This window comes from Propithecus coquereli, unplaced genomic scaffold (assembly GCF_000956105.1).
Source record: "Propithecus coquereli isolate 6110/MARCELLA unplaced genomic scaffold, Pcoq_1.0 Scaffold206, whole genome shotgun sequence".
Lineage (NCBI taxonomy): Eukaryota > Metazoa > Chordata > Mammalia > Primates > Indriidae > Propithecus > Propithecus coquereli.
In genome coordinates, this window is record NW_012145634.1 from 4,527,774 (window position 1) to 4,540,309 (window position 12,536).

Consider the following 12,536-nt stretch of genomic DNA (forward strand, 5'->3'; position numbering starts at 1 on the left):
TGAAGTCAGGGTGAGGCTGAAGATGGAAAAACGCATTGAGTCGATCTCACCTCCTGGGTAAGCCGAAGGTGGAAAATTGGGAAGCTGCGTTAGCTTTCGGGTCCCTGAGGTCATGGTAGTACATTTCTGCTTCCAAGCATGAGTGGTCCCCTGGTGGTATCTTAAAGAGTTAAGGCAATTTTTTAAAGTGCTTGCTTTATTCTTGGCTCTGTGAGGACCTTGCTCATCTAAAGAACACTGGGTTGCTGGAGGATGTTGCATTATCCTCCATGTCCTTTAAAGACCTACCCAGATAGGTCTCTACCTTCTTCGAGAACCTTCACAGATTCATAGCTGGGGCTGGCAGGAAGCTAGGGAATTGATAAGGTTCTTTATTTCATTGTGCAGAGGAGGAGACTGAAGTCTGGAACAATTAAGAGTTTTCCTAAGGTCACAGAGACAATGAGCTGTTCAAAGACCCCATAGTACATCTCCTTAAATGTCATATAGCTGTCCTGCCTCTGGGCCTTTGCACGGCCTGTTACCCCTGTCCGAAACTCTCTCATTTAGCCAACTCTGACTCGTCTTCTAGCTTTCAGCTTCAGTAAGTGTCACTTCCTCCAGGAAGTCTTCCCTGACCTCTCTCCCAACCCTGCTCCCATGACCAGATCTTCAAGGTAAGTGTTCTGTAACACTCAGAATGACTATAAACTTTGGTAGGGCAGAGGTGGTATCTGTCTTGTTTATCATTGCATGCTCAGTGTCACAGGAGAAGGTATTGACACAGAAGAAGGACTTAATAAATACGGTTGGTGGAGTAAGTAAAGGACGTGTTCTGTGTTTTTTGTTTTTCAGAGACAGGGTCTCACTCTATCTCCTGGGCTGGAGTGCAGTGGTTCTATCATAGCTCACTGCAGCCTTGAACGCCTGGACTCAAGGGACCTGCTCATGTTCTGTCTTCTTTGCTGCTCCCTAATGAGCATTCAAGACTCTGGACCCTGTTCGTCCATACCCACCACGCCCATGTCCGGACGCTCAGGAGGCTCTATCCCAATAGAGTGGCGTAACCAAGACGCAGGGGCCGGCACCCGGCTCATCCGCTCCCTCTCCAACAGATCTGCTCGTCTGCCTTGCACACCCACGACACCTGGTCAGACCTCCTTGTATAAGGGGGTCCCAGCCTTTAAAAAACCACTTAAAAATAACTGCCTTTTACAGAATCCCATATGAGAAATTTCTTTAGTGCTAAGTATCAGAAAAAGCCCTACTTCCCCTTGAAATATTGCTTTATTTTTTATCTTGGGGATCATAAAAAGCTTGTAACTCACATTTCCTTTTTCTCTCTGGCCACCAGGAATTTTAGAGCTAAACCATTAAGGGTGTAAGATCACATGTTTTGCATATCCGCATATTAATTCACTGTCCCCACACCCCCTCCTTAGCGTCTATTTTCATTTGTGCTTTTCTGATTCAGATTGCTTTATTTATATAGTTTCTGAATTTTATTACACATATATCCAGTAAGCTGCCTGAAATTCTTTACAGGACGAGGTGGGCATATAAATAAACAAGCGGACAAATAAAATGTTCACCTGGTGCTTTGTGGAGAGTGCTGGTACGAGAGTATTTGATATCCCTGTCTTACTCCCCTTAGTTATTTTATATTTGCCAAAGACTAGCACGCTGACCTTCCTTGAGGCTGTGCACAATGCCAGGCACGTAGTAGGCAGCAAAGCAGCGGGGGGTCAAATGAAGCAGGTTCCAAATCCCATCCCTGCCACTCACTCCAGGCCTCAACTTCCATATCTGTAAGGTGGACGTAATACTTGTATCTCCTCACAAAATGTTCTCGTGGAAATTCATGAGACGATGTGTGGAGAGAGCTTAGGGCTGAGTCCAGTACACAGACAGCACACAAAAAATGTTAGCTATTTGGTCAAGAGTTATTTTCAGCATCGACTATGTACCTGGCCTCATTCTAGGCCCTAGAAATACACCGAAAAGCAACATCAACAACAACAAACAAAACCTGACTCCATGAAGCTTATATCCTAAAGAGGGAGAAAGGCATTGAGCAAATTTTTAGAAAATACTGTCTAATATGATGGCAGGTACTAAGAAGGAAAGCAAACCAAGTAAGAGATGGAAAGTGGCCGTGGCATGGCAGAGGGGCTATTTGCAAGGTGATCAAGGCAGGTGTCTCTGAGGGTGGTAGGAGAGGGCTAGATCACGAAGGATCTTCATGTCAGACTTAGGAGATTAAAGATTCTCTGGGGTAATAGGGATCCATGGAAGGATTAGGAGTAGCCAAGCAAGGTGCCCTTGTTGCTGTTTTTAATAACTTCACTTTGCATTGCAGCCTGCACGGGACGAGGCTTTCCTACCTGTTCCAGCTGCTTGATGGTGTTTTCCTGCTGGTTCTGGATTTTCTGTTGCTCGAGGGCACCAGACTCCAGCTTCCAAAGCTTCTCCTTCAAGCCAGCGATGCAATTTTCCCCCAGAGAGGGAGACTTCAGCAGCTCCTGTTTATGATCCTGCAGCATCTTCACCTCCTGCTTCAGCTGCGAGGTTTCCTCCTCTTTTTGCTACAAAGTGAGCAGAGAATGGAGTTGCATGAGCATGCTCTCTTCCTCCCCCAGGACTATGTCTGCAACCTGCTGGAATACACTTTCCAGTTTCCAATGCCTGCCATCTCTGCTCTACCTCATGGCCCCTCACAGCACCCGCTGGGAGGGCACCAGCAAGAGCTGCTCTCAGGCATGGCAGGGGTTGGGTCAAGAGATGGGACTGGGGTAGAGCAACACCACTGCCCCTAGAGTTAGATCTCAGAGCGCATAAAGGAAGTGCTCAGCCCATCTATAAGGGAAATGTAGGCACATAGGTAAAGCTTCCCTGTCTGCCTGCTGAGGCTGGGGATGAGACAGCGGTGCCACAGAAGGATGAGGAGCAGCTGAGTGAGGCACCCATGTCATATTTTAATAAAATCCCTCTGCACTGGAACCTGTATGGGATAGGGCATTGCTCCTGGACAAGGCTATAGCCAAGTCACTCTCTGCTGAGCCTCCTGCACCTCCCAGGTAGACACCTTGGAACCTGTGCTGGTAACTGAAACAACATCATGACATCAAGTTCAGAAGGTCTGATTATCAATTTGCCAGCCACTGTTTGTTTTATTAAGACATGCTGGGACACACGACTCCGCTGCCTGACAGACCAGGACACCTGTGCGGGGTTCTCTCTTGGTCGCAGCCAAGAGCAAAGATGGCTCTGCGCCCCCCGCCCCTTACCTTCAACTGCTGCTGAATCTGGCCTAGTTCCCACCGGATGCTGGTGTTCTCTTGGGTCACTTTCTCGCGGAGGCCCTTCTCAAACACAGACTCCCCCAGGGCCTGGGCCAGCTGTAGGTCAAACCTGTCCAAAGCGGGACACATGTCAGGGCGCCACAGTGGGGGAAACTGAGGCAGGGCAGGGAGGAGCTGGAGGGAGGTGGTTCATTTGCCAGGAACCACAAGAAAGAGAGTGAGAGCGAGAAAGAGAAAGAGATTGAGAGAGAGGCAATGAAAAGATAGAGGGTTTGCTCAATGCTTTTATGTAAAGTTGTGGATGTGGTATCAAAATCTGGAATACCAGAGCAATTTTTAGGGTTTATATAAAGTTTCCACCAAAAAAGCTTGATACTTAACAAAAATATGACAAAAATACATGGACAAAAACTAAAATAGAATAAAACTATACACAGATATACAATAAAAGGTATACAGAAAAAGCTAACCTATCTGGTCTGTCAACATATGTCAAGACCCTTTAACTCTACCAAGCCCAGATTTGGCATCCAGTATGCACTGACCAATGAACAAATGAATGAATGTGTACATATATAGCACAATCAAGGTTATTCTGCATTTCATATTTTACATCATATTGTCTGGCTTATACCCTTCTACATCAGAATAAAGCATGCTAATTATTAATAAAATGCTGGACATTTATACAGTCAGTCTTGTCCCCATTTGTTTCCCAAGAAGAAAGTGCGAAGACTAGACAGTCCTACCAGTCATCCAGGGGATTAAGAAATGTCTCGTTAGGGGCTCTCCTGCCCCTCGTGATGGTAGCCACTGGGTGCAAAGCACATTCTTGACTTTACATTACTCCACTTGGTTGTCTCTGCCTTCTGGCCCCCATCACAGATGAGGAAACCGACAGAGGAGCCTTCACCAAGCCTCAGTAACGTGTGACTTTGAGTCACTTGCCCTTGGTTCACATGGAAAGTCCCATTGCTCCTAAGAACTTGGTATGGCAGAACTGAGCATGGAGTCTGGGCTTTGGTGGCAAGAAAGTCTCCCTTTTTATAAGGTTATCCAGTGTCCTTTAATACTAGATGGTCACTCAAAGTCTCAGACTCCTGAGAAAGCCAGTCATAGATCACACAAGCTTCCTGTTGAAGCTTTCTGATTGGCTACTGGTGACATCATTCAAGAGGTGCTATGCACTGCCTCTGAATGGAAACGTTCTGATGATGGCGATGATCCAGCAGTCCCAACATTCCAGGCCCTGGGCTGGGGTCCAACTGGTCCTTACAACAATGCAGCAAGAAACACGTCATTATATCCATTTACAGAGGAGGAAACTGAGGCTCAGAGAGGAGGAGTGATTCAGCCCCACATTCCAGAGTGGTGGCAGTGGGCTTGAGCCCAGCTTCCCTAGTGTCTTGGCTACTCCTCTATCTACCTGTTCATCCCTGAAACAGGTGAGGTAAGATAGTTGGGGCCAGACTGTGACTGATGCTACAAAGGAGTCATTGACTTAACAGGCCACCTGATGCCAAAGAATGGCCCCCACAGACCGTGATTCCTAGCGCACATGGATCAACCAACTGCCTGCGGCCAGCAGACTTGCACACACCTTTCACCCCAGTAGGAGCAGGCCTGGAGTCCAGCTTCTCATAAATGTGGGAGTAAGTGGGCGTAACACAGGTCTTACCCCAAGAGTTCCATCAGTCCTTGCAACTGAGCTTCGTGACCCACATGGTAACCATAGCAACAAGAAGCCAACCCTAAATGGAACCATTCTGGGCCACTCTGAACTTAGAAGCCAAGGTGAGGTCAGGGAATTCTGTCATCATGGAGGCATGACTCCATCCTGGGCTCAGCAAACTAAGGAGGCAGCTGCATCTACAATTGGCTTAAACTTAGAGAGATGCAAGCAAGTATTGCTGACTTCTAGATTTCTCCCTCACCATAATCATTCTGCCTGAATTTCCACCATTAGACTGAGACTTCTGCTGGCCCCTTAGGTTCCCTACTAAAATTCAAATCCACTTGGAAAGGTAATGCCTGCTATCTGCAATTAACATTTTAAAATATTAGCTTCTCCCAAGACTCAATCAGGAAGAAATAGAACTCCTGAACAGACCAATAATGAGCAATGAGATTGAAACAATAATCAAAAAGCTTGCAACAACAAAAAAGTCTTGGACTAGATGGATTCACAGCCAAATTTTACCAGACCTACAAAGAAGAGCTGGTACCCATACTGCAGAAATTATTCCATAACATTGAGAAGGAGGGAATCCTCCCCAGCTGATTGCATGTAGCCAGTTTCACCTTGACACACAAGCCAGGAAAGGACGCAACAGAAAAAGAAAACTATAGACTAATATCCTTATGAATATAGATGCAAAAATCATCTACTAGCAAGCCAAATTCAACAGCACATCAAAAAAATAATCCACCACGACCAAGAAGGCTTCACCCCAGGGATGATTCAAAATAAGTAAATCAATAAATGTTTTTTATGACATAAACAGAAGTAAAAACACAGACTATATGATCATTTCAACAGATGCAGAAAAAGCATTTGACAAAATCAAGCACCCTTTCATGATAAAAACCCACAACAAACTAGGCATAGAAGGAACATATCTGAAAATTATAAAATCCATGCGTGACAAACCCACAGCCAACATCATACAGAATGGGAAAAAGTTGAAAGCAGTCACACTAATAATTGGAACAGACAAGGGTGTCACTGTCACCACTTTTATTCAACATAGTGCTGGAAGCCCTAGCCAGAGCACTCAGGAAAGAGAAAGAAATAAAGAGTATCCAAATTGGGAAAGAGGAGGTCAAACTATTGCATTTTGCTGATAATAGGATCTTATATCTAGAAAACCCCAAAGACTCCACCAAGAGACTCCTGGAATTGATAAATAAGTTCAGCAAAGTCTCAGGTTACAAAATCAATGAACACAAATAAGTAGCATTCCTATACACCAATAATAGTCAAGCTGAGAGTCAAATCAAAGACTCAATACCATTCACAATAGCCACAAAGAAAATAAAATACCAAAGAATATTCTTAACCAAGAAGGTGAAAAATCTCTACAAAGAGAACTATGAAACACTGAGGAAAGAAATTGCAGACAACACAAACACATGGAAAAACATATCATGCTCATGGATCAGTAGAGTCAACATTGTTAAAGTGTCCATACAACACAAAGAGATTTACAGATTCAATGCAATCCCCATCAAAATACCAACATCATAGTTCACAGATCTAGAAAAAATAATTCTATGCTTTGTCTGGAACCAGAAAAGAGACTGAATATCCACAGCAATCTTAAGCAAAATGAACAAATCTGGAGGCATCACATTAACAGACTTCAAACTATAATATAAGGCTATAGTAACCCAAACAGCATGGTATTGGCACAAAAATAGAGACACAGACCAATGGAACAGAACATAGAATCTAGATATAAAACTAACCACATACAGCCAATCGATCTTTGACAAGGCAGACAGCAATATACACTGGGGGAAAGAAGCCCTATGCAATAAATGGTGCTGGGAGAATTGGTTAGCCAGAGCAGAAGAATAAAACAGGATCCATATCTCTCACCACTCACAAAAATTAATTCAAGATGGATAAAAGACTTAAATGTAAGGCATGAAATCATAAGAATTCTAGAAGAAAATGTTGGAAAATCTCTCCTAGATATCAGCCTAGGCAAAGAATTTATGAAGAGGACCCCAATGGAAATCACAGCAACAAGAAAAATAAATAAATGGGACTTGATTAAATTAAAAAGCTTCTGCACAGCTAAGGAAATAATCAACAGAGTGAATAGACAACCTACAGAATAGGAGAAAATATTCACAAGCTATGCACCCAATAAAGGACTAATAACCAGAATCTATAAAGAACGCAAGGAAATCATCAAGAAAAAAACAAACAACCCCATTAAAAAGTGTGCCAAAGACAAGAACAGAAGCTTTTGGAAACAAGATAGACAGATGGCCAATAAACATATGAAAAAAATGATCAATGTCACTAATCATCAGGAAAATGAAAATTAAAACCACAATGAGATATCACCTTACCTTAGTTAGAATGGCTTTTATTAAAAATTCCAAAAACAACAGATGTCAGCATGGATGCAGAGAGAATGGAATGCTTATACGCTGTTGGTGGGACTGCAGATTAGTACAACCTCTATGGAAAACAGTATGGAGATTCCTCAAAATACTACTAAAAGTAGACCTACCATTTGATCCAGCAATCCCACTACTGGGTATTTACCCAAAGGAAAAGAAATAATTTTATCAAAAAGACATGTGCACTCAAATGTTTATTTCGGCACAATTCACAATTGCCAAGGTGTGTAATCAACCCAAGTGCCCATTAATTCATGAGTGGATTAACAAAATGTGGTATATGTATACTATGGGATACTACTCAGCCATGAAGAAGTACAAATTAAGGTCTTTTGCAACAATTTGGATGGAACTGGAGATCATTATCCTAAGTGAAGTATCTAAAGAATGGAAAAACAAACACCACATGTACTCACTATTAAACTGGAAATAACCCATGAGCGCACATGTGCACAGAGGGAAGGGAAATGGAGCAGGGGGGAGGGCGGAGGAGGGGATGGGCAAAAACCTACCTAACGGGTACAATGAGCACTATCTGGTGATGGGCTCACCTATAACCCTGACTCAAGCATAACAAAAGTGATCCACATAACCAAAAACATTTCTACCCCGTAATATAATAAATAAACTTAAAAAAAAAGAAAAAATAAATTAATTAATTAGCTTCTGCCAAGAGATGGTAGCAGAGCAGAGGGCATCACAAGGCAGGTAAGTTCTGAGAGGAGGAAATGCATGCAGGATGAAACAGGTACCTTCCCAGGGGACATTGTGCAGAGGTGTGTAAGTCCCCGCAATGAGGGATTCTGCCAAAGGGGGTGAGGGAGAGACCAGAGTGATGGCACTTTTCTGATTACACAAATTCCAGAGTCCAGTCCCTTCACATCACAGAAAACGTCTCTCAGAACAGGAGTGGAACCCACAGGTGGGGACTATGAGGGTCACAGCTGGGAGAAACCTGGGGGATGATGGAGTCCACACCTCTCATTTTACAGATGGGGCCTGTCAGAGCTACTTTTTGGGATCAGGTGACCTGTTAAGTCCAAGGACTGACCTGAGACATCAGTCACTCTCTGGCCCAGAGAGACGGTGTCATTTGACAAGGTCACACAATTGACCAAAGTGGAGCTGAGCCCTTTTCCTGGCTGCAAAGGTCAGGTTTAGCGGGAGCACCCATGGGAAGGTGGAAAAGGAAACAGAGTAGGTACCAGTAAAAAGAAAATAAGGATATGCTAACAATCCCCAAAAGACTTTTTTTTTTTTCAGATGGAAAAGACAAGCTCAGGAAAGCTGAAGGGTAAATGAGACAAACAATGTTTAACGCAGATAAAGTCCAGTCTAAAATCCATGCCACCTCCATGGGAATGTAATGCTGCTTGCTACTTCTTGGAAAAGAGGCACCTTCAGCAAACCACATCTTGGCTCACTTAGGAATTTTTTCTGTATTTTATCCTTAGTCTTCTACAAGAGGCTGCTTTCCACATATTTTCCCTCTAAGACATTTCCCTTAGGGCTTGCTGGCTCAGAACAGGACCCCCGGACACCTTTACCCCACCAAGTGAGCTGAAGAACGTTGGACACGGCTGAGCTGTCCAGGGATAAAGGCATCACAGGTGCTGAGGTTTTGCAAAAGGAGGCCCATGAGTGCATGGGCCTGGGTACTGAGACAGGCTCCACCGTCACCTGGCAGTGACAGCATCCTAATGGGAAACCAAGTATGGGAACCACTGTGCAGATTCAAGATTGGCATCTTGGTGGTGCACAAGGCCCAGTCTCTGCCAGAATTGCTCCCACGATCTGAGAGTCCAAATCCTAAATGAGAAAGGCAGGGACTCCATCTTCTGGCCTCCTCATTCTCTTGCCCAATTCGTAACAATTGGCATAGATGGGAACCAGCATTCAGTCCATTTGGATGTACCAACCGTATCATCGTCCTCACCACGACAGGGCGATCTCACCCCCAGCCCAAGGACAAGGAATTGGGAGCTGAGAAGGGCGGAAAGGCCTGCCCAAGGTCACGAGAAAGAGGCACAGCTGGGATTTGAACCGGTGCTGGGCTGTCTTTACCCTCCTCAACAAGCTCTTCACTTGACAAGTGGGGATGTCGTGGCCCAGAAAGACCAAGAAAGTTGCCTGAGGTCCTTCGGTCAATTGGTAACATAGCTGAGGCTGGGCAAGAGAAAAGAACCATTTCTTGCCAAATTCTTGGGGAAACCAACAGGAATAAGATGTGAAGGGAGGGGGAGGAAAATTAAAGCACAACGAGGGAGTTAGGACCCATGGACAAGGAGTGACAGAAGTAACAGGGCTTAGGAGGAGAACCGGGAGCCCCCGAAGACTCCAGCAGCCCACCCTGGCACCCAGGTGATGGGACAGGACACAACTCACTTCTTCTGCTTCTTCTCCAGCTCGTGGTTGCGGCTTTGCTGGTTTTCCAGCAGGACACGAGTGTCCTCCAGGTCACAGGTGAGATGGTGGCTCTTCCTCTTCAGTTGGTGAGCTGTCTTCTTGGCCCCCTCGTAAGCACTCTGCAGCTCCGCGAGCTGTGGGAGTAACAGAATGAATTACCAGGCTCTGTTGGCGCTGAATAGGCTTTTAACTCGGTTTTTCCAGGAGCTGCCATTTCCAAGGTGCTTCATGGGAAGAGAGCAGAGCCTGGAGCTGGAGAGACCCTGTCTTGACAACTTTCCACCTGTTACCTCCAGGAAGCTATTTATCGGAGCCTTGGTTTGCTAAGAGGTAAAATGGGTATAATGCCATCAGTCTCTTAGGGTTGTTCTTACTTTTCCTCAATAAACCTCCTGCCAACACACTCACAGATCCTTTACCTGCCTGGCCTTAGCTTGATGGCCCCTGGAGCACTGGATGACTTGCTCCCCGATCAGCTTGTATAACGGAGGGAGATATTTGCCACGAAGCAGCCAAAATGGCGCACCTAGAAAATCTGACTGGGAAACCCAAGAGATAGACCTTGAAGGTTAAAGCAGCAAATGGCGCTTTGGGGAGGCTGAATTACACGGGAATGTGAACGGCCTTCAGCAAGCAGACAAGCAAAGTTTCTTGCATCTTCCTCCAGGAAACACCCTCCCAAACGTCCTAGTTTAGATCTGGGAAAGAGCGCAACTCAGCACACTCACTTTGAAGAAATGGTCTCATTAAAGAATTGCTTTAAATAAGCAAAACTCTGAGTTAATGAAGCCTGTAATTCTAAATTCAGTATTTGAAGGCAAATGGGATGTTTTCTTATATTCTGCTGCTCGGAAAAGGTTGCAGTGTTATTACTTTTTAATGTAGCATGAATATCCCCCTTCCTTAGGGAAACTGACCCAACTTCGTGATGTGTTATTAAGGAACTGGGCTATTTCCCTGCAGTTGTCTCTCTGTTTGTCTACACTTCAGGATGTCTCTCGAGGATGACAATATAATGTCCATCTTGAAGGCGACCATTCGAACCATCACCACCACCGTGGAGGATACTGCACCTCACTTCCATTGTTTGTAAATTCCCATGTGACCTCACCCTGGCTCACCTCTGCAAGGTGATTGTGTGACACTTTTCTCTCACACTGAGGACATAATAATAATTCTGGCAAATATGACCTCCACCCCTATGGCTCTTAAATGGAATGCGGGAGACCAAGAAATGAGCAGGTAATTACAATACAGCACAATAAGGCTTATAATTGGGGAAACTTCCAAATTTCCCAACACATTCTGCATCAGCAAAGACTTTCCGGAAAGAGTTACATGTAAGCAGAGATCTTAAGAATAGTTGGAGATATCTAGGCAGGAGAGAGAAAGAAAGACTCTTCTGGGAAGAAGAAACAGCATATGCAAAGGCCCAGTGGTAAGAAAGAATCAGACATTTTAGGAAGGAGAGGAAAAAAACCTGAGTGTGTTTGGAGTCAGCTGTGTGCTGGAGATGGCCGGTACCGGTTCAAGGGAGCTGGTTCTGTACGTCTCTTCCAAAGGTCATGTTCAGTGACAGCAAAATGGTAGTTTTAAATTGACCATGGTGGAAGTATTTACACCATGGAGATTGGCAAGTGCTGCAAATCAGGGCTCCCCCCATTCCCTGGAGAGCCATTTACTAGCATGTCATTGGTTAGAGTGTAGACAGGCCAGGATCTAAACCAGGGATAGCTGGAGGCAACGGAAGACAGGCAAAGAGGCCAAACTGTCACTACATTCATCTAGAAAGACTAGATAAGATGATAATATAGAGAGATAAGATTACATTAGATTTGTAATGTCTAGCCGCTCTTTCAAAAAGAAGGAAATCTTGAGATAAGAAAAATCCAGAGGACACAAAGTCATAAAAACAATAGTACATGCTGATATCATGGAAGCTGGGATGAAGGGGAAGAGGAGCTGTCAGATCCAAAAATATCCCTAAGGATAGAGGCTTGTGTTTAAATGCCGAGAGACAGGAGACAAGGCCTTGAGCTCATGGAAGGTGGGGAGTTGGGATGAAGACCCTGGCACTGTCAGGACCCTCAAAGAGATTCATCTGCTGTCCTGGAGGGTGTTAAGAAAGCCTGCCTCCCCCCCTGACTCTAGGTGTGGGAGAAAGTATTCCCGTAAGAAATCAGAACACCAGGTCTATGCCTCGCGTGGGTTTAGAGATCCAATTGACACTTCACATGTGTTGCAAAAATCTGACATTGAGAATTTAACTTTATCTCAGGGATCGCTGCAGGAGGAAGTGCAAAACCGTTTCTTCTAGAGGAACATGTCTACAACCCTGTTACAAAGGACTCTCATTAAAATTGATAAAAAGTAAAAATAAATTAAACTCTCCTGCTGCAGATGAACTCACAATAAAAAATAACTAAACACACACACACACACACACACACACACACACACACACACACAATTTACCATGAAGGAAGCATAAGACAAGGAACGTTCCACAACTCAGAACCCCTGGGACTACTGGAGTTTGAGCAGAGGGGCCTGTTGAAGATGAGCTCACAATCGAAATTTACAAAACACACAAGGAAAAAAATATACCACGAGCGTCAGCATACTTTTTGATCATAGAACAATCTGAAAGTAACTCTGAAAGACTCCTTGGCTGCAGTGTGCCAGGCGGTTGAGGGTAAAGGCCAGGGGCAA

The 12,536-nt window shown here is 44.6% G+C and overlaps 1 protein-coding gene across 1 annotated transcript in view; it reads right to left on the minus strand.

Annotated features, from left to right (window-relative positions):
- MYO18B (myosin XVIIIB) overlaps window positions 1–12,536 on the minus strand; it is a 236,673-nt gene that overhangs the window by 104,818 nt on the left and 119,319 nt on the right. The window contains exons 28-30 of the mRNA XM_012644105.1: window positions 9,804–9,958; window positions 3,267–3,390; window positions 2,364–2,564 (exon numbers count right to left, since the gene is read on the minus strand). Coding sequence (XP_012499559.1) covers window positions 2,364–2,564; window positions 3,267–3,390; window positions 9,804–9,958 — 480 coding nt within the window. The remainder of the gene's footprint in view (window positions 1–2,363; window positions 2,565–3,266; window positions 3,391–9,803; window positions 9,959–12,536) is intronic.